The sequence below is a fragment of the Aquarana catesbeiana genome, linkage group LG02, assembly GCF_042186555.1.
Source record: "Aquarana catesbeiana isolate 2022-GZ linkage group LG02, ASM4218655v1, whole genome shotgun sequence".
NCBI classification, from domain to species: domain Eukaryota; kingdom Metazoa; phylum Chordata; class Amphibia; order Anura; family Ranidae; genus Aquarana; species Aquarana catesbeiana.
The window spans coordinates 28,303,945-28,326,443 of record NC_133325.1 but is presented as its reverse complement, the minus strand read 5'-3'; the positions used below and the strand labels follow the sequence as shown (position 1 = coordinate 28,326,443).

The following is a 22,499-nucleotide window of genomic DNA, read 5'->3' as shown; positions in this document are numbered from 1 at the left end:
ACCCAGATTCTGCTCCTCTTAACCGTCACCCCTCTCTCCAGTGAACTTTCTCAAACCAGTGACTGCTCTCCTCCCTCTATTGGCCCTCCCTGATGGTTGCCTTCCTCACACCATTGCTTTCTACTCCAGTGAATCTCATCCTTCCGAGTGGCTTCCCTCCTTACACAGTCTTTCCCTCAGTGACAGTTCTCTTCCCATCATTGATCCTTATTTTGCGTCTGCCTTCTTTCCAACCCAGTAGCTGCCCCTTGCCCCCCCCCCCCCCCCCCCCCCATCGCTTCTCCATCCTCAGTTCCCCATCCAAACCTCCTTGAGTGACTTCTTCTTCCCTCCCCTGACCCTGCCTGGTGGTTGCCCTTCTCATCAGTAGCCTAGCCAGTTTCTATGCTAACCCCCCCCCCCAAGCATTTGCCTTCCAGTGTTGGGAGACAAGCAGTGTTGCCAACCATCAGTATTTTTATTGGCAGCCAGTAAAAAATGGGCACTTTTCTCCTGCCAGTAAATGCCAGTAAGAGGAAAAGGTTGCCAGTAAACAATATGGCTGTGACGCTCGGCCCTTAACTGTGCATGCGCAGCTCGTGCCTAGAGCTGTCCAAGACCATCCAAGTGCCTGCTACAGTGTGTTTGGGGGGTGCCGACGGGGGTGGGTCTGGTAGAGGCAGTGTCTGAGCATGTCGTGTGATGTCATGGTGCAAGGGAGCGGAGCGCCCGGAGCAGAGTGTGCAGGTCTGCAGGATGGGTTTAAAGGGGTGTTCCAGCCGTTTTTTTTTTTTTTTTTTTTAAGTCAGCAGCTACAAACACTGTAGCTGCTGACTTTTAATAAGGACATTTACCTGTCCAGCGATCCCGCGATGTCAGCCCCCCGAGGCCGATCCGTCCATCGAATCGGCTGCCGGCACCGCCATCCTAACTAAGGGAAACAGGCAGTGGAGCCTTGCGGCTTCACTGCCAGTTTCCTACTGTGCATGCGCTTTGTGAATCGCCCCATTGTTTTCTGGGAGACACACACACGTCCCAGAAGGCAACTGGGCCGCTCGCATAAGAGGAGGAAGCGCAGCAGAATAGGAAGAGGCAGATTAGGAACACTGCCTAGCAACAGGGGTTTCAGGTAAGTTACTTTTTTTTTTTTTCCAAATGTTTTTTTAAATTTTTTTTTAAGAATAATATTGATGCACTTTTTTATTTTAGGGTGGCCCTCCACTTTAAGGCAAGCCAGGAGCGTGATTATCAGTGCTGTTTGGATTGGAGGGGACTGAAGGGACCACCTGGCATGCAGAGAGACTGTCACTGTGACTCAGGAGGGGACGTGTCACGACGGTGATCAGTGCTGCAGCACACTGCTGTCAGTATCACTGTGAGAGTCGATTTCATGTGTGCATCACCTAATTTCTTGCCCTCCTGAGTCCTGTCCCTGAGCTACTTACTATATCGAAAATAAAATTTGAAATATGCTTTTTGCCCTTAAGATCTACCTTAAATCACAATGCTAATTGCATATTTGTAGCCCAAATACTGTAATTTGTACTTAAAACTGTAATTTTGGAACTGCCAGTAAAAACGTGGCTGTGCCAGTAAATTTTGGGTGTCATGTCAGAAAATTTCAATCTGGTAGGCTGGCGACACTGGAGACAAGTAAATATTAAAGTGGAGCTATACTTCATCTGAGCACCATAAACTCAAAATGCAACTTAATTAATTTTTAAATAATCAAAGCAACCCCCCATCCATCTATGTCTCCATGCTTTATTTTGCTGGGAAATCACTTTGAGGGCAGATGATTCATGTAGCATTTACGAATCCTGGAATGCAGTTGCTCTTAGCTCAGGCATTCAAGCAGGAGGGCGTGCTTAGCCCCACCTCCATTCCTCCCTTACTGAAGACTCCTGGGATGTATGACATAATTTGCCTAGGCATGGAAACCAGAAAGTAACTGAAGAAATGTAAAAAAAAGTATAAGCAAATACAATATACTTTTCTACCCATTTACTAATGCTAGCAGCAGAAGGATTCAAAATAGTCAATAATGATTAAGAGAATGAAGTTCCGCTTTAACAACTCACAGCGTTCATGTAGTTCCCGGCTTTCAGCACCAAGTGGATGATGGTGTGAAGCTCCTCACACTCCAGAAGCTCTAAAAACACAAGACAATTAGATGAAGCTGGGAATATGGTAAAGATAATTAAAATGATATGACAACTTAGTCATTGAAATGACATGAGCCCACTGGAATGTGGGTAGGAGGGACTGCAATGTTGAGGCTGGAGTTTTTATTCCCATTTACTCCATAGTGGTTATTTTACTGCATACTACAAAAGGTCACCTTTTACCAAACATCAGGAACACCATACACTCACCTGTCGCTGCTACGGTCTGAATTTCTACTGAATGTTTCAACGAGTTGAGCTGTGGGAAAAATTCCTCCTTCAGTATCATGACCTGCAGCCTCTGTAAATAGCTGCAATAGAAGGAACACAAAGCATGATGATAGAGTTGCTATCACTTCTGTCCTCAATTTTATAATGGGTCACAGATCACACGCATTGAATTTAGAGGAGATCAGTACGTTGATAATTGGTTTCAAATTGAACAGACTAAGACCCCCATACACACTATACAACTTTTGTGGTTGCATACAAATTGAAACTCTTAAAGTTTGACTTCATATTCTATGGTTTTGGTAAATCTGAAGGAAAAAAAAAAAAATAAAATTATAATAATATATATATATATATATAATCTATCTATATCTCATTGGAAAATTGTATAGTGTGTATCCAGCTTAAGGTTTGAATAACAAAACTAAACCAAAAATGTGAACATTGGGGTTAGGACTAGGAATGAGCTTCGTGTTAGAGTCGAACCCATGTTCGACTCGAACATCGCCCGTTCGCCGAATTGCGAACGATATGGGCCGTTCGCGCCAAATTCGTGTGGCGCGTCACGGCCCATAATTCACTGCGGCATCACAGTGCATTGCTGGCTGATGATTGGCCACGCATGCATTAATTGGCCAAGCATGCATGGCCAATTACAGCGCCGTCAGAGAGAGCTGTAATTGGCCAAAGCCAGGGGGTTTAGAACACGCCCCACACTATATAAGGCCGCCAGCACAGCGGCCCTGTGTAGTGTGTTCCGGCGTGCTTAGAGAGAGAGACAGTGTCATTTCATTTGAGTTAGCTAGATTAGGCAGGTCAGTGAGTGTGTGTGTGTAATATATATATATATATATATATATATATATATATATATATATATATATATATATATATATATATATATATATATATATATATATATATATATATATATATATATATATATATATATACACACACATACATACTCACACACACACACTATTCAGTTTAGCTAGATTCGTTCCTGTTATCTTCCTACTGACAGGCAGGCTTGTCACAGTATTTACAGCTACCTGAAGAAAATTGCTGGTGTTCTTTTGAGCCTATTAGTACCACAGTCAGGCAGCTAGACTATTTACAGTTAGTGTAGTGCGTCCTCCTCACAGTGTTCAGTTAAAGCTACAAGTTAGTTTAGTGTGACCTCTGCACAGTGTTCAGCTAAAGCTACAAGTTAGGGTAGTGCGTCCTCCTCAGTGTTCAGCTAAAGCTACAAGTTAGTTTTTTTGCGAGCTCTGCACAGTGTTCAGCTAAAACTATAAGTTAGTGTAGTGCGAGCTCTGCACAGTGTTCAGCTAAAACTATAAGTTAGTGTAGTGCGAGCTCTGCACAGTGTTCAGCTAAAGCTACCTGTACAAGGTTGGTGGTATTTTCCTGATCCTATCACTACCGCAGGCAGCTAAAAAAGCTACAAGTTATTTTTCTGCGAGCTCTGCACAGTGTTCACCTAAAGCTACCTGTAGAAGGTTGGTGGTGTTCTCATACTACAGGCAGTTGATTTTGCTAGCTGCAGTATCAGTATAATAATATATATATATATATATATATATATATATATATATATATATATATATATATATATATATATATATATATATATATATATATATATATATATATATATATATATATATATATATATATATATATATATATATATATATATCCCCCAGCTTAGTGCAGCTACAGGCCATTAGTATGTCTGGAAGGCCAACAAGGAGAGGCAGATAGTCACAAGCCAATAAAAGAGGGCAAGCAGGCTCTGTGTCTAGAGGCAACAGTGCTGGTCGTGGAGATGGTGCATCCTCATCAGCACGTGGCCGTGGGACACGCTTGGCCTTTTTTTCGGCAGCTGGCCGTGTTGAGCCGCAACATGCGGAAGACTTGGTCGAGTGGATGACCAAGCCGTCCTCATCCTCTCTCACCCATACTCAGGGTACTTTGTCTGGCAAAGCAGCTGCCAACGCGGCCTCTTCCCTCGGCTCAATGGCATCAGTGACTCCTTCCCTAGCCCCACCATGTCCTCCTGAGGAGTCCTTCGAACTGTTTGACCACAGTGTTGGGTACATGCTCCAGGAGGATGCCCAGCATTCAGAAGGCTCTGATGATTATACTGAGCTAGATGAAGGTAGTAACGTGAGCACGGACAGAGGGGGTGCCCAAGAAGGACAGCAATCTGGCAGTCATGCTCCCCCTGCTGCAGCATACTGCCAGGTTTGCTCCAGTGATGAGGTCACTGACTCAACATGGGCGCCAGAGAGGAGAGAGAGGAGAGAGAGGAGAGAGAGGAGAGAGAGGAGAGAGAGGAGGAGGAGGAGGAGGCACATCACCAACGAGGCAGGATGCCCTCCAGGGGGCAGCCTAAGGGCAGCACACTGACTGCATCACACCCCAAAGCTCCGCATGTGCAGGGCGCTGCTGTCTCTGCGCGTTATTCCAAAGTTCTTTGGTGTGGGCCTTTTTTGAGATGAGTGCATCAGATCGCACCGCTGCTATTTGCAACATATGTCTCAAGTGTATCTCACGTGGCCAAAACATCTCCTGCTTGGGTACCACATGCTTGACCAGACATATGTTGACCTGCCATGCAGTTCTTTGGCAAGCGTATCTAAAAGACCCACACCAAAGAACAAAGAGGACCTCTCCTTGCTCCTCATCAGCTGAGATCTCCAACCCCACTATACCTTCAGTCCTCTCTGAGACCTGCACTGAGAGGAATGAAGGTGTGTCACAGCCAAGAACTTGTGGGAAATTTGCTTTCGGTACACCGACGTCAGATTGTATCAGGCAAATTTCCCTGCCCCAGCTGCTGCACCGCCGAAAGAAGTTCGCTCCCAGCCATCCACATGCCCAGCGGTTGAATGCTAGCTTGGCAAAATTGCTAGCACTTCAACTGCTGCCTTTTCAGTTGGTAGACTCTGCCCCCTTCTGTGAGTTTGTGGAATGTGCGGTTCCTTAGTAGCAGGTATCCAAACGCCACTTTTTCTCACGGAAGGCGATTCCGGCTCTCTACCGGCATGTGGAAGGCAATGTCCATGCCTCGCTGGACAGGGCGGTCAGTGGTAAGGTGCATATTACCGCTGACTCAAGGTCCAGCAGGCATGGACAGGGACATTACCTAAGTTTCACCGTGCATTGGGCGACTCTGCTGGCAGCTGGGAAGGATGCAGGACAAGGTGCAGTAGTGTTGGAGGTTGTTCCGCCACCACGCCTCCAAAATGCCATTACTAATGATTGTGACACACCTCTCTCCTCCACCCCCTCCTCCTCTTCTTCCTCGTTGGCCTCTTCCTGTGCTTGGTCCTCGGAACCAGCGGTGCTCCGTAGTCATTAAGCCCGGGTTCACACCTATGCAAATTAGATGTGCGTTTCCGCACATCTAATTCGCATAGCAGGAGAATGTGACTGGCTCCCTATGGAGCTGGTTCACATATCTCCGGGGCGGCTGCGGAGCGCACTGCACAAAAACGCTGTGCGTCTTTGGCTCAGTTTCAGGGCCAAATTCAGGCATAGAATCGGCCCCGATTCGTCCCTGAAACGGGGAACAGGGACGCACAGCGCTCCTGTGCGATCCGCAGCCCGTTGTAGTGTGAACCCGGGCTCAAGGGGCTACGCAAGTATGCAGGCCAAAAGATGCCATACAGTGCTTGAGCTGGTGTGCTTGGGGGACAGGAGCCACACTGGGGCAGAGGTTCTGTCAGCTCTGCAGGGGCAGGTTCAGAGGTGGTTGACGCCGCGCCAACTTAAGGCAGGATTGGTGGTTTGCGACAATGGCACCAACCTCTCTGCCCTCCGACAGGGACAAATGACCCATGTGCCCCGTTTGGCTCACGTCCTTAACTTGGTGGTGCAGCGGTTCTTGGGCAGGTACCCGGGCTTACAGGATGTCCTGAGGCAGGCCAGGAAAGTCTATGTGCATTTCCGCCGGTCATATAATGCCAGTGCTCGGCTGGCAGACCTCCAAAAGGAGTTTAACCTGCCCAAGAACCGCCTAATCTGTGACATGCCCACCAGGTGGAACTCAACGTTGGCCATGCTGCAGCGGCTGCACACGCAGCAGAGGACCATCAATGAGTACCTGTGCGACTATGGCACCAGGACAGGGTCAGGGGAGCTTGTTTTTTTTTTTCCCCCACGCCAGTGGGCCATGATCAGGGATGCATGCACTGTCCTGTCACCATTTGAGGAGGCCACGAGGATGGTGAGCAGTGACAGTGCATGCATCAGTGACACTGTCCCCCTTGTCCACCTGTTGGAGCACACGCTGTGTGGAATAATGGACAGGGCACTTGAGGCAGAACAGAGGCAGGAAGAGGAGGACTTCCTTAGCTCTCAAGGCCCCCTTTATCTAGACAGTGTTCCTGCGTGCCCTCCGATCACACAGGAAGAGGCAAGGATGAGGAGAATTGTGTCAGTATGGAGGTGGAGCCTGGCACTCAGCATCAGCAGCAGTCTTTAAGGGATCAGTCCCAAGAAACATATGGACTTGTACGTGGCTGGGAGGAGGTGGCTGCGGACCATGTCGTCCTTAGTGACCCAGAGGACTCCGGACCGAATGCCTCAGCAAGCCTGCGCTGCATGGCCTCCCTGATCCTGCAAAGCCTGCGTAAGGATCCTCGTATTCTTGGTATCAAGGAGAAGGACCAATACTGGCTGGCAACCCTCCGTGATCCACATTACAAGGATAAGGTTGTGGACCTTATCATCTTGCTGTCGCAGAGGGAGCAGAGGATGAAACATCTTCGGGGGGCCTTGCAGAAAGGTCTGTGCAACGCGTTCCCAGAGACTGGGAGGTTACAAACTCCTGTTTCTGGACAACGTGTTGCTGAGGCTTTGGTCAGTCAAAGAAGGAGCGGTGGAGAAGGTGGCCGTCTGACCGATGCGTTCAGACAATTTTTTAGTCCGCAGCCCCAAGGTATGATCGGTTCCAGCAACCATCGCCAGCGTCTGTTTTACATGGTGCAGGAATACCTAGGGGCAAGATCTGACTTGGACACCTTTCCCACCGAAAATCCTCTCGGTTACTGGGTCTTGGAGGATAGATCACTGGCCAGAGCTTGCACTGTATGCAATTGAGCTACTGGCCTGTCCTGCATCCAGCGTTCTTTCGGAACACACATTCAGTGCTGCTGGAGGCTTTGTAACTGATCACAGGGTGCGCCTGTCCACCGACTCGGTCGATGAACTGACCTTCATAAAAATAAATGTGTCTTGGATCACCACCAGCTACCAAGCACCTGATGCTGATGTAACCGAATAATTTTTTTTTAAATCTCAGATCCCTTCAAAGACTGCCTATGCTGATGCTGAGTGACTATCCTGAGTAATTATCCTCTTCCTCCTCAATGATCACGCTGATAGCTTGTAAGAACATTTTTGGTTCTGGGGTCCGCCACCAGTGCCTAGGGCCCAATTTTTCAGCCCCTGTTTAACAGGGGCGTGTAATTACAATTTTTGATGCAATACTTTGCAGCAGAGCTTGTTTCTGCATTCCAACTGGAGTATCTGTGAGGGGTTGCAGTGTTGTGGCACCAGTGCCTAAGGCCCAATTTTTCAGCCCCTATTCAACAGGGGCATGTAATTAGGATTCTTGATCTAATATTTCTTGATCTAATATTTCACAGCAGGGCCCGTTTCTGCGCCCACCAAGAGCGAGTATGGACTTACAGTGTTGTGGCACCAGCACCACCAAAAGGTCCAATTTTTCTGCCCCTATTCAACAGGGGCATGTAATTACAATCCTTGATCTAATATTTCACAGCAGGGCTCTGTGAGGGCTTACAGTGTTGTGGCCACAACACCACCTAAGGCCCAAATTTCTGCTGAGTATATATAGGGCAGACCCCTACTTTCAAACATCCAACTTACAAATGACTCCTACTTGCAAACGGAAGGAAACAGGAAGTGAGATGAAATCTACCCCTAGGAAGGGAAATTCTCTCCTGTAAGAGTTAATATGGGAAAAACATTTCTCCTTTCCACTGATGCTTTATCACCAATCCTTGTTTCACAAAAAACCCACATTTTCAAAAAAAACATTTGTCATTGGGACAAAAAGTGAGGTGAAATCTTCTGAAGAGGAGCACAGACAGCAAAACAAAATGTCACAGGGGTGATAACCCTTCCCTAGGTTTTCCAAAAAGCTTAAAATAGATTTTTTGGCTGGAGCTAAACACGTTAAAAATGTACCAGTTCAAAATTACAAACAGATTCTACTTAACAACAAACCTACAGTCTTGTTTGCATCGCCTGTATACTGCTGTTCAGAGTACAGAGCCTGTATATTGCGGTTTCCTTTTTCAATTTGCGTGCGGGGTTCCCCTTAATATCCATACAAGACCCAAAGGGCCTGGTAATGGACTGGGGGGTACCCATGCCATTTGTCTCACTGATTTTCATCCATATTGCCAGGACCCGACATTACATTAAAGCCGCAAGCAGTTTTAAATGACTTTTTTTCCTTTAAAAATTACATTTTGTGCAGGGACTGTTCTAAGCACGGGAAACACGCGCCACTTTACAGGCATACTATAGACACCCCCCAGGTACGATATTTAAATCATTTTTTTTTTTTTTTTTTACTTTAAGCATCATTAAAATCACTGCTCCCGAAAAAACGGCCGTTTTTAAAAGTTTTTTTTGCATTGATACATGTCCCCTGGGGCAGGACCCAGGTCCCCAAACCCTTTTTAGGACAATACCATGCAAGTTAGCCTTTAAAATGTGCACTTTTGATTTCGAACGTTCGAGTCCCATAGACGTCAATGCAGTTCTAACGTTCGTGCAAATTTTCGGTCCATTTGCAGGTTCTGGTGCGAACCGAACCGGGGGGGGGGGGGGGGGGTGTTCGCTCATCCCTAGTTAGGACCATATCGTATATGCCATGGCTTGCATTTAGGTATTTCCACAGGAGGGTACAATTAATCCTAAAGAAAGACATTTTAGACAATTGTGCACTTGTAACCTTGTGGCAACAATTTTCCACAATTTACTTTAATATGAATGTCCATGGTTTCACAATGGGAAGTTCAACAAGCTCATGTAGGTGAGATGGTCAGATGTCCACAAGCATTTGGCCATGCAATTTATATCTGAAAGTCTCATATTCCATCCATCCTTTCCAAGACAGGAACCAATAGGATTATAGGCACACACCAAAAGTGTTGGAAATAGTAATCTTCATGTGAGAGGCTAAGCCTAAAAAATCTAGGAAAGACGTCAAGGAAAGAATAATCCTGTCTTGGGTGTGCCAGCTGGACTTTTCAAAAGAGGCAATCTGCAGTGTGGACTACACCAACATAACAGATTTTCCTGAGTTAGGGAAGCCAAATGACAACATGAACTGGTCATAGTTTAAGGCAAGTGGGTTTTGATATGGAATACCATCCAGTGCCCAAGAAACGTTGGTTCCTCATCTCCAACATTACCCCAGAGAGGAGCCAATTGGAATGATATAGGTTAGTCACTGGGGATAGAGCCTCAGACATGGCCTGAAGTATGTAGGCCTTGCTGTGACTTGCGGTTTTATAAACCAAAGCAAGCCCTTAACTAAGTGCCTTGAGCCATCTGACCCAATGCTATTTTCAGTATGGTTTCTTATGACTACCCAATAAGCATTATGAGTGCTTGCCAAGCTCCCCCTTTTAAAGCTTCTAATTGAGACAAAGTCTTACAGATAGCTAGTTCCCAAGATACAATCCTGCCCTGCTGCTAGGTACAAGCAGCCCAAGCAAAACAGGGAAAGTATTTACCCTGTCTGGAACACAAAGCAGGTTTTGTTTTCGTAGATAGTTGGAAGATGGTGCAAACAAAAAAAAAAAAAATCCAAAGTCAGTGACATTTAGATTGGAGATGCCATTTAAATGTCTTGGAGTGATCCCTGATCCTTTTCCTTATTAGATTTGAAGGGGTCCACAAGCTGCTGCAGTAGGAGTTAATAAATGTCTCACCTGGGAATCTCCACCAGCATCACCATGAACAGTTCAGGATCAGACAAGCGACTTCGGTCTCCTTTAAAGGCCCGCAGCCTCTTCATCTAAGTGGGATAAAGAAAATGGCTTATCGCCTTATATATAGATAGCCCAGCCAACCTCTACACATAGAACAGGCAAAGGATTACCTCATCTTTCTCTGGAAGAAGTCTCTGCAGCTCACCCAGTTTCTCAGCGCCAAAGTTTGATCCAACTCCTCTCCTAATATCTTCTACCATCACATGTATGGGCCTAAAATAGAGAAAAACTGAGTTAAAACAAGTGCTCAGAGGAAAACTAAAAAAGGTAAATCAAAGACCCAGAAGGCTTAACACAAGCTGTAAAAAGGCAAAACTCACCTCTTGAACTGTTTCAAGAAAATCCCCAGGTTCATATTTCTCTTGGAATCCAGTAATGTCATCTGCAAACACAAATACCCGTTAGCACTGCAAAGAAACCCATTAGAATGGACAAAGCCACCATCAATATTGAGCATATTTAATCATAAGTTGATCTTTGCAAGAAAGTATTGTAGCTGTACCCTCATGAGGGCTGCTGAGTGTTGTAGTCCATTTGTCATCCTGCCCAACCAGGCACACTGTTCTCATTCACCCTCTGGCAGGAAACCAGTACTTGTACTTTGTTTTTGTGGTTTTTATTGAGGGGAATAAACTCTGATCGCGGAGATACCTCACATGTGTGGTTTGAACACCGTTTTCATATGCGGGCGCTGCTCACGTATGCATTCGCTTCCGCACGCGAGCTCGGCTGTTCTTTTAAAAAAATAAAAAATTGTGTCACTTTTATTCCTATTACAAGGAATGTAAACATTCCTTGTAATAGAAAAAAAAAAAAAAAAAAAAAAAAAAAAAATGCATGACAGGACCTCTTAAATATGACATCTTGGGTCAAAAAGACCTCAGATCTCATATTTACACTAAAATGCAATTTAAAAAAAAAAAAAAAACAAAAAAAACCAAAACGGCCCTTTAAGAGCTATGGGCGGAAGTGACGTTTTGACATCGCTTCCGCCCTGCAATGGTATGGAGACAGGTGGGGGCCATGTTCCCCTCACTCGTCTCCATGTCAGGCCAGGAGAAGGATCTGATTCGCAGAGATCACTTTTATCTTGAAGCGGACCACCCGCTGAAGAAGAGAAGAGGATACTGGGGTTATTGCAGCTAGCTGCTGCCATAACAACAATATTCCTCTTCAAAGTACCAACGTATAACGTCGGTGGGAGGTCCGGAAGTGGTTAATAGGGATGTGCTTTCTGTTCGGGTCGAGCATACGTTCGACTTGAACATTGGGCGTTAGCCCGTTCGTCGAAAAATCGAACATTATGGGACATTCATGCCAAATTTGAGCGGCGCGCAGTGCTGTATGATGATTGAGAATATATGAAAATAAATTTTATATATATATATATATATATATATATATATATATATATATATATATATATATATATATATATATATATATATATATATATATATATACATACATACACATACTGCATACAGTTTAGCTATATCTCACTAACAAAATTTACAGCATGTCCGGAAGGCCACCAAGGAGAGGCAGACGCTCACAGGCCACTGAAAGAGGGCAAGCAGGCTCTGTGTCTACAGTTGACAGTGCTGGTCATGGACACTGTGCATCCTCAGCACGTGGCTGCAGGTCACGCTTGTCCTTTTTTCCTGAATCTGGCCGTGTTATTGAGCCACAACATCCTCATCCTCTGTCACCCAGGCTCAGAATAGTTTGCCTGCCAATGCAGCTGCCAAAGCGGCCTATTCCATCGGCTCAATGTCAACAGTCACTGATGATGGTACCCAGGTTGAGGAAGGGAGTAACGTGAGCCTAGAGAGAAGGGGTGCCTAAGAAGGTCAAGAAACTGGCAGTCATGTTCCCCCAGCTGCAGCATACTGCCAAGTTTGCTCCAGTGACGAGGAGGGAGGGGATGATGGGGTCACTGACTCAACTTGGGAGGAAGAGGAGGAGGAGGCACATCTCCAACGAGGTATGATGCCCTCCAGGGGGCAGCTTAAGGGCAGCCACCCTATTGCATCACACCGCAGAGCTAAGCAAGGGCAGGGCACTGCTGACTTCCCACATATTTTGAAAAGTTCTTTGGTGTGGGCCTTTGACATGTGTGCAGCAGATCGCACTATTGCTGTTTGCAACATATGTCTGAAGCGTATCAAGCGTGGCCAAAACAGCAGCCGCTTGGGCACCACATGCTTGACCAGACATATGACGACCGCCCATGCAGTCCGTTGGCAACATCACTTAAAAAGACCCACAACAAAGAACAAGGTGGACCTCTCCTTGCTCCTCATCAGCTGGGTTCTCCAACCCCACTATACCTTCAGTCCTCTCAGAAACCTGCACTGAGAGGAATGAAGGTATAGCAATAGGTGTCCCAAGTACTTGCAGCCAATCTGCTATCAGTACACCTCCATCTGATTTTAGCAGGCAAATTTCCCTACCCCAGTTGCTAAACCATCAAACGAAATTCAGTCCCAGCCATCCAAATTCGGTCCCAGCGTCTGAATGCTAGCTTGGTCAAATTGCTAGCACTGCAACTGCTGCCTTTTCAGCTGGTAGACTCTGCCCCCTTTTGTGAATTTGTGGAATGTGCGGTACCTCAGTGGCAGGTTCCCAAACACCATTTCTTTTCACGGAAAGCCATTCCAGCTCTCTACCAGCATGTGGAAGGCAATGTCTTGGCCTTGTTGAACAGGGCGGTCAGCAGTAAGGTGCATATTACTGCTGACTCATAGTCCAGCAGGCATGGACAGGGATGTTACCTTTCTTTCACAGCGCACTGGGTAACTCTGCTGGCAGGTGGGAATGATGCAGGACAGGGTTCAGTATTGTTGGAGCTTGTTCCGCCACCACGCCTCCAAAATGCTAGTGGCGATTCTGCAACAGCTCTCTCCTCCACCCCCTCCTCTTCTTCCTCTGCAGATTTCTCCTCTGAACCAGCGGTGCTCTGTAGGCGTTCAAGGGGCTATGCAAGCACTCAGGCAAAAAGATGCCATGCGGTGCTTGAGTTGGTCTGCTTAGGGGACAGGAGCCACACTAGGGCAGAGATTCTGTCAGCTCTGCAGGGGCAGGCTCAGAGGTGGTTGACGCCATGCCAGCTTCAGCCAGGAATGGTTGTATGCGACAATGGCACCAACCTCCTCTCCGCCCTCCGACAGGGACACTTGACCCATGTTCCCCGTTTGGCTCACATCCTGAATTTGGTGGTGCAGTGGTTCTTGAGCAGGTATCCGGGCTTACAGGATCTCCTGAGGCAGGCCAGGAAGGTCTGTGGTCATTTCCATTGGTCATATAATGCTAGTGCTCGGCTGGCTGACATTCAAAGAGAATGCTACCTGCCCAAGAACCGCCTCATTTGTGACATGCCCACCAGGTGGAACTCAACGTTGGCAATGCTGCAGCGGCTGCACACGCAGCAGAGGGCCATCAATGAGTACCTGTGCGAGCATGGAACCAGGACAGGGTCAGTAAAACTTGGCTTTTTTTCACCACGCCAGTGGCTACTGATCAAGGATGCATGCACTATCCTGTCACCATTTGAGGCCGCCACGAGGATGGTGAGCAGTGACAGTGCATGCATCAGTGATACTGTCCCTGTTGTCTTCCTGTTGGAGCACACGCTTCATGGAATAATGGACAGGGCACTTGAGGCAGAACAGCGGGAGGAAGAGGAGGACTTCCTTACCTCTCAAGGCCCCCTTTATCCAGATACTAGTATTCCTGCAAGCCCAATCACACAGGAAGAAGAAGAGGAGGATTGTGTCAGCATGAAGGTGGAGGATAACACTCAGCATCAGCAGCAGTCTTCAAGGGATCGTTTGCAGAGCAGAGGATAAAAACATCTTCGAGAGGCCTTGCAGAAAGGTTTGTGCAATGCTTTTCCAGAGCCTGGGAGGTTACAATTTCCTGGTGCTGAACAACGTGTTGTGAGGCTTCATTCAGTCACAGTTATGCCCCGTACACACGGTCGGATTTTCCGATGGAAAATGTCCGATCGGAGCGTGTTGTCGGAAATTCCGACCGTGTGTGGGCTCCATCGGACATTTTCCATCGGATTTTCCGACACACAAAGTTGGAGAGCAGGAGATAAAATTTTCCGACAACAAAATCCGTTGTCGGAAATTCCGATCGTGTGTACACAAATCCGACGGACAAAGTGCCACGCATGCTCAGAATAAATAAAGAGATGAAAGCTATTGGCCACTGCCCCGTTTATAGTCCCGATGTACATGTTTTACGTCACCGCGTTTAAAACGATCGGATTTTCCGACAACTTTGTGTGACCGTGTGTATGCAAGACAAGTTTGAGCCAACATCCGTCGGAAAAAATCCTAGAATTTTGTTGTCGGAATGTCCGAACAAAGTCCGACCGTGTGTACGGGGCAAAAGAGTGGTGGAGAAGGTGGCTGGCTGACCGATGCCTTCAGGCAATCCTTCAGTCCTCAGCTCCCAGGTCTGATCCATTCCAGCAACCATCGCCAGCGTCTGAATTCCACGGTGCAGGAATATCTAGGGGCAAGATCAGACTTGGAGACCTTTCCACCAGAATATCCACTGGGTTACTGGGTCCTGAGGATGGACCACTGGCCAGAGCTTGCTTAATATGCAATTGAGCTACTGGCCTGTCCTGCATCCAGCGTTCTTTCTGAATGCACATTCAGTGCTGCTGGAGGCTTTGTAACCGATCACAGAGTGCGCCTGTCCACAGACTCTGTTGATCGGCTCACATTCATAAAGAAGAAATCAGTCTTGGATCACCAGCTACCAAGCACCTGATGCTGATGTAACCGATTAATTTTTCTATGGATGTGGGATCCCTTGAAGACTGAGTGACTATCCTATTATGCTGAGTGACTATCCTATTCCTCCTCAATTTTCATGATGATAGTTTCTAAGAATATTTTTGGTTCAGGGCACCACTACCTAAGGCCTAATTTTTCTGCCCGCTTAACAGGGGCATGTAATTACAATTCTTGATATAATATTTCACAGCAGGGCCCGTTCCAGCGCCCACCAAGAGTAACTGTGAGGGCTTACAGTGTTCTGGTCCCACCAACACCTAAGGCCCAATTTTCTGCAGTATGGCCATGAGAGCCCAGGCTCTCATGGACACATGGAGGAAGGAGATCCCAATATCTCTATATAAAATCTTTGTTTGTTTATTACTAGAGGGGTCACCAGGGGGAGGAAAGAGGCCCGGATTCCTCTATATACAGTATCTCACAAAAAAGAGATTACACCCCTCACGTTTTATTATACCTTTTCATGTGACAACACTGAAGAAATGACACTTTGCTACAATGTAAAATTAGTGAGTGTACAGCTTGTATAACAGTGTAAATTTGCTGTCCCCTCAAAATAACTCAACACAGCCATTAAATGTCTAAAGCGCTGGCAACAAAAGTGAGTACACCCATAAGTGAAAATGTCCAAATTGGGCCCAATTAGCCATTTTCCTTCCCCGGTGTCATGTGACTAGTTAGTGTTACAAGGTCTCAGGTGTGAATGGGGAGCAGGTGTGTTAAATTTGGTGTCATCGCTCTCACTCTCTCATACTGGTCACTGGAAGATTTGTTACTCTACATCAGTGGTTCTCAACTCCTGTCCTCGGGACCCACTAACAGGCCAGGTTTGCAAGATAACAAATACATCACAGGGGAAATCATTTGCTGCTCAGTGATTGCAGTATTCTAGTTTGCATCTCCCCAAGGTAATACTTAAAACCTGGCCTGTTAGTGGGTCTTGAGGACAGGTGTTGAGAATCACTGCTCTACATAAAGATGGCCTAGGCTATAAGAAGATTGCCAGGGCCCTGAAACTGAGCTGCAGCACAGTGACCAAGACCATACAGCAGTTTAACAGGACAGGTTCCACTCAGAACAGGCCTAGCCATGGTTGACCAAAGAAGTTGAGTGCACATGCTTATCATATCCAGATGTTGTCTTTGGGAGATAGGCATATGAGTCCAGCCAGCATTGCTGCAGAGGTTGAAGGGGTCGGGGGGGGTGTCGGGTCAGCCTGTCAGTGCTCAGACCATACGCCGCACACTGCATAGAATTGGTCTGCATCGCTGTCGTCCAAGAAGGAAGCCTCTTCTAAAGATGATGCACAAGAAAGCCTGCAAATAAAACAGTTTGCTGAAGACAAGCAGTCTAATGACATGGATTACTGGAACCATGTCCCGTGGTCTGACAAGACCAAGATAAACTTATTTGGTTAAAATGGTGTCAAGCACGTGTGGAGGCAACCAGATGAGTACAAAGACAAGTGTGTCTTTCCTACAGTCAAGCATGGTGGTGGGAGTGTCATGGTCTGGGGCTGCATGAGTGCTGCCAGCACTGGGGAGCTACAGTTCATTGAGGGAACCATGAATGCCAACATGTACTGTGAACAGAGCATGATCCCCTCCCTTCATAGACTGGGCCACAGGGCAGTATTCCGACATAACGACCCCAAACACACCTCCAAGGCGACCACTGTCTTGTTAAAGAAGCTGAGGGTAAAGGTGATGGACTGGCCAAGCATGTCTCCAGACCTAAACCCTATTGAGCCTCTGTGGGGCATCCTCAAATGGAAGGTGGAGGAGCGCAAGGTCTCTAACATCCACCAGTTCCGTGATGTCGCCATGGAGGAGTGGTAGAAGACTCCAGTGGCAACCTGTGAAGCTCTGGTGAACTCCATGCCCAAGGGGGTTAAGGCAGTGCAGGAAAATAATGGGTGGCCACACAAAATATTGACACTTTGGGTTCAATTTTGGACATTTTCACTTAGGGGTGTACTCATTTTTGTTGCCAGCAGTTTAGACATTAATGGCTGTGTGTTGAGTTATTTTGAGGGGACAGCAAATTTACACTGTTATACAAGCTGTACACTCACTACTTTACATTGTAGCAAAAGTGTAATTTCTTCAGTGTTGTCAAATGAAGAGATATAATAAAATATTTACAAAAACGTGGAGGGGTGTACTCATTTTTGAGAGATACTGTAGATCTTTATCTCACTAGAAGGAGCACCAGCAGGAGGAAAGAGGTCCCCGTTCTTCTATATAGATCATGATCTTTATCGCTAGAGCAGCGGCGGCCCGTGCACTCTGGGCGCCGCCCCCATCCATGCACCCGACCCCTTTCAGGACGCATGGATTCCGATGGAGAGGGTGGTACTTTTTGAAGCACCTGATTAGAGCCAGAGGCTCTAATAGGCTTCAAAATAGGGTGGGCTCGGGCCACAGAGTGCGCACCCTAAACCCACTCAATTGTGTGATGGATAGCAAATTAATTTTTGCTATTTCCACACTAACCTTCCTCTCCGCCAATCAGGAGGCAGGACTTCAGACCTGCTTCCTGATTGGCCAAAGCGCTGGGCAACCCTATTGGATGCCTGGCGCTTATGGGGGATGTATAAGGCAGGTAGCGGTATACGTAGAATAGTAGGGGGGGGGGGCAGTACTCGGTGGCGGTGATGGAGCAATGTATAGCCCCGGATGATGGCACTGGAGGAAGGTGGTCCATGTCCCTGGGAGGAGAGCCCAGGGAGGGGGGTTGGGGGGGGGGGGGTAGGAAGATGGTCGGGCAGACACAGGCTGTCTGTGCTCTGGGAGACAGGTGAGCAGAGGGCGGCGGAGGACAGGGCTGAGCAGAGACCATGCGGAGGAGCAGACTCATCCTCCTGGGCACCAGCCTGCTGCTCGTCCTCATCACTGTCTGGCTGGCCATAGGAGAGGCCCCCCCAGAACTGGTACAGGGGTGGGGAGAGGGGGAATCACCGATACAACACGTATCATCAGCCTGCTACCACCTGTACCTCACCCCAGCCTAGGTTGTTGGCAGGTGGCTGCGTTTGATGGGGGGCGGGTTCCGTATTTTTCAGTTTGTTTGTGCCCCCCAAAAAAATTTTGAGCACCAGCCGCCACTGCACTAGAGGGGTCACCAGTAGAAGGAAGGAAGTCCCGCTTCCTCTATTTAGAGCTTTAGATCACTAGAGGGGTCACCCTCTAAATCCCACATGGGGTTTCAAAGAGGTGCGGTCCACTTCAAATCAAAAAAGAAGAAGAATTACTAAGAATTTAGATCAGCAAATAATTCTACAATTATGAACTTTTAACATTTCACCACATCTCACCTCTGGTTCAGTTTCCCCTTGGACCGGTTGTGCTTTGAAGCTTCGTTGCCCCCTCAGTTTGCGTGGCTCCTCCTTCTGCCCAAACAACTCTTCCATGTGTGCAACATCTATCTGTAGGCTTGTTCCCTGAGGGCCACAGGTCCAGAGGTTGCGTCCTCCCATCACTCGCTCCACAGGCAGAGCGTCCCAGTTGAAGTTGCGCAGTTTGGGTCTGCGTTGGTCTCCAAAACGTAGTGGGGCAGAAGGGGTGGTGGAGGAAACGGACGTATGGTTGATGGACACAGGAATTAAGGAGCCTCGCACGGGCGGAGGGGGAGGTGGGGGTAACAAAAATCTTACCGGAGGTGGTGGTGGTGGGGGATTGGAATTTCCGGTGGATGACGTAGGAGGCGGTGGCTGTGTGGGAAGGCCACCAGGTGGAAGTGGAGGTGGGCATGGAGGTATTGATGGTGAAGGAGCATTTCTGGAGGTCACCATGTTTACAGGAGCTGTCTCATCCATCTGCCCCAGGGCAAACAAGAGAAGGGTAACTTGGGAGCAATTTCTATAAAAACAGGGTCAATCAGGGCATTTTCATGGTGACCGAAGATCAACCTGAGGAGGAAGAAGAGGAATTACAAGTCAGAAAACAAACCACAACTTGTACGTTCCTGTACGAAAGTAGAATGTACCCTGAACTCATGAACACCCCTGATACATGTGGATTTAGTGAGTCACAGGACATCTCAACCCAGATTTGGGGAAAGGACACATAGCCCCCCTACCCAAGGTGGTCATAATTTGAGGTCACCATCATTTCATAATTTAGGCTCCATTTACACACATCGCCAGACTTTGGAGTGGTTTGACTTGGATGTGAATTGTTGTCCCTCTCCAAAGTCTGACCCACTGTTACACGTAAAATTTTCAGGTACGACTTTCATGAAACTTTTGAGGGTTAACATTGAAGTCCATGGCCCTCAAGTTGCATGAAAGTTGAGCCAAAGTAGTACATGAACTAATTTAAAGTCGATCTAACTTTAAGTCACACATATAGGAATGGTTATTATTGTAAAATGTAGGGTACAGTTTGTCATGCGACTTTGATGTCCATTCACAGGTGTAAATGGGGCGTATGGGGTAAACTTTGCCTTCCTTCAGGATTACCCCACAAGTTACAGAATGCAATAAAATGCACCACCCATGAGAGACATACATAGGCTGCCCTCACTGGGCTCCTTTAGAAATCCTAATTACCTGGCTGGGCTGATGCCCAAGTACTTTCTAAATGAATGACCCAGAACAAGCCTGCTGCAGAGATAATACAGAATCCCTCATCGCTACACAGGTTTTCAGTCAGAGACATGACAACACATGAGCCAGGAAACCTGCACTAAGATTCTACTGGCACGTTTCCTTTCTGGTACAATAGTTTTTATTGTAATAGGTCTAACATTTTTTTTTTTTAATTTTTTTTTTTTTTTTTTTTTTTTTATACAATTCATATTATAACAAGCCACCCAACATGGGCCGCAAACAGTCACAAACTTGCCAGTACACTACAGAAAAATACAACACAACATAAACGTTATCACAGAAACTTGTGATACATTTCCCCCCCACCAACTTTGCCCAGACAGGTACACAAACGTTCCTACCTCCAGCCGGAGGCAGTCTACCATGACACAAGGATACAATTCCACGGCTCCCCTGTGTTCTATCGGATATCCTCCATGGGATGGTTACGCTCTCCATCCCCCCGCTCCATAGTGACATGGCTATTTAAGGAGAGTTGCCCATCCCCAACTGTGCAGTGTGAAAATTCTACGATCCCTCACTAATCTTCTAGCCCAAAAAAAAAAAAAAAAAACGCAGATGTTACCATATCTACAAAGGATCTTGGGTTATGTCTCAGTGTGGTTAATCTGATACCGTGTCCATGGAAGCCACCCCCCCAACCTCAAATTTGTTCAGAGCCCCTCTGCTCAAGTATGTAGCCTTGTAAAAGGGTACTGCCTTGTTGACCAATGTTTTCCAAGACTCCAAGGTCGGTAACAGAGAGCTCTTCCATGAAAGGATAATGCGCTTTTTAGCGTAGAACAGTAACAGGGTAAGAAGGGTCCGTATGGCCCTGGTAGTGGCCAAGGGCTCCACTAAGTGTAAAAGACATATTTTGATGGACATAGGGATAGAAATTGAGGTGACCGACCTTATACAGGAGGCAATGGCTTGCCAAGAAGATTGAATTAGTGGGCATTCCCAGAAAATATGAATGAAGTTAGCTAAGGATGCAGCGCATCGCCAGCACAGGGAGTGCTCATTCCCAAACATCTTTGCCAGTCTAGCTAGGGTGAGGTAGATTCTGTGTAGGAATTTGTAATGAATCAATCTCTGCTAGATACTGGAACGCGGTCCCCCACATGTTGTCCCAATCGTCTCTGTCCAGCCCCGGAGCCATAGCCTCTCAAGCTCTCCTGCAAGGCCCAAACAGGAGGGTTGTTTCATGGAATAAGTGTTTATATAGGCAGGAAACTGTTTTTTTGCAGTGATTCACTGTGGGTTAGTAACGTTAGGTCACTTGGCTCAAGGTCAAGGGGCTCCCTACCAAATAGCATGCCGCAGTTGAATATACCTGAAAAAGTGTGCGAGTTTGGCAGATCATATTTTAGTTTTAATCCATCAAATGACAATAAAGTACCGTTTGATACAATGTGGAGCAAGGCTTTGATACCATATTTGGTCTATACCACTGGGTCTAGGTAACCAAAAAAGTGGGTTAAATTGGGGTTCCTCCACAGCGGGGTATTAGGGAAAAGTCTGGTTGAGCTAGGCGATCGCCCTCCATGGGCCATGAACCATGCCTTCATCACTGAGCTCATGGAGGATGTCAGTGGGTATGGAGCTTTTAGACCCCTGTATACCAAATGAGACAGCGCCTCGTAGGAGCCCACACAGGCCACTTCCAGGGATACAGAGGCATCATCCGGAGGAGCAGTCAGCGAGCGATGGGCCACCGTCAACTGTCCAGCCAGGAAGTATTTGTGGAAATTAGGAACCGTGAGGCCCCCCTCTCCCCATGGCTGTTGTAGTATTGCCAATTTGAGATGGGGTATTCCTCCCTGCCACAAAAAAGGAGAAAATCATGGCATCGATTGATTTAAAGATCGACTTGGGGATCCAAACCGGGGAATTCCGAAGGTTGTACAATAAAAGGGGTAGAATTTTTATCAAGTTTAGCTTCCCGATGAGAGACGGGGAAGGTTTTCCAGGCCTGAAACTTCTTAGCCATTATAACAAGCAGCAGGGAAATATTAAAGATTGATGAAGTCAGACACCGAGTTAGTGATCTGGAGCCCTAAGTGTTTGATTCGGGAGACCCATTGTAGGGAGATGTTGGGGTCAGCTTGTTCGGGGATAGGATGGGAGAGCAAGGGGAGTATTTTGGATTCAGATCAGTTAACCTTGAGCCCAGAGACCAGTGTGAATCTGCCTGAGTGCCAACGCAGCCTATAAGGAAGGTCCGGTGTCACCGACAAACAGAACCAAGTCGTCCGCATAAAGTGCTGTGGTTTCAGTTAGGGTGCCTACCTTAATGCCCTGAATCTGGAAGGAGGAGCACAGTACAAGCGCCAAGGGCTCCATTATTAGTGCAAATAGACCAGGAGAGAGGGGGCACCCCTGTCTGGTGCCCCTGGACACTGGAAAAGTCTCAGACACCCCGCCGCTACCGGGCGCTCATATAGCAGCAAAAATCAAAAAATAACCAAATAATGTTGCGCTACTATGAAAAACATGTGAATAGAATAGCAGCCAGCATCAACAGTATAGTGACAATGTGAACAAAATGAAAAAAAAAAAAAATATATAAAATGCAGCGCTAAACAAAAATTCAAAAATTAACTAACACAATATATATTGGTAACATATGTGACAACTGATCCTTCAGCGTGATAAAAATAACAAC

General features: G+C 46.9%; 1 protein-coding gene across 1 annotated transcript in view; it reads right to left on the bottom strand.

Moving 5' to 3' along the window:
- Positions 1-22,499, bottom strand: part of LOC141126738 (FH2 domain-containing protein 1-like) — a 94,154-nt gene that overhangs the window by 12,337 nt on the left and 59,318 nt on the right. Inside the window, exons 2-7 of the mRNA XM_073612702.1 lie at positions 18,557-19,150; positions 10,744-10,805; positions 10,534-10,636; positions 10,364-10,449; positions 2,355-2,455; positions 2,061-2,131 (exon numbers count right to left, since the gene is read on the bottom strand). Coding sequence (XP_073468803.1) covers positions 2,061-2,131; positions 2,355-2,455; positions 10,364-10,449; positions 10,534-10,636; positions 10,744-10,805; positions 18,557-19,057 — 924 coding nt within the window. The 5' untranslated portion in view covers positions 19,058-19,150. The remainder of the gene's footprint in view (positions 1-2,060; positions 2,132-2,354; positions 2,456-10,363; positions 10,450-10,533; positions 10,637-10,743; positions 10,806-18,556; positions 19,151-22,499) is intronic.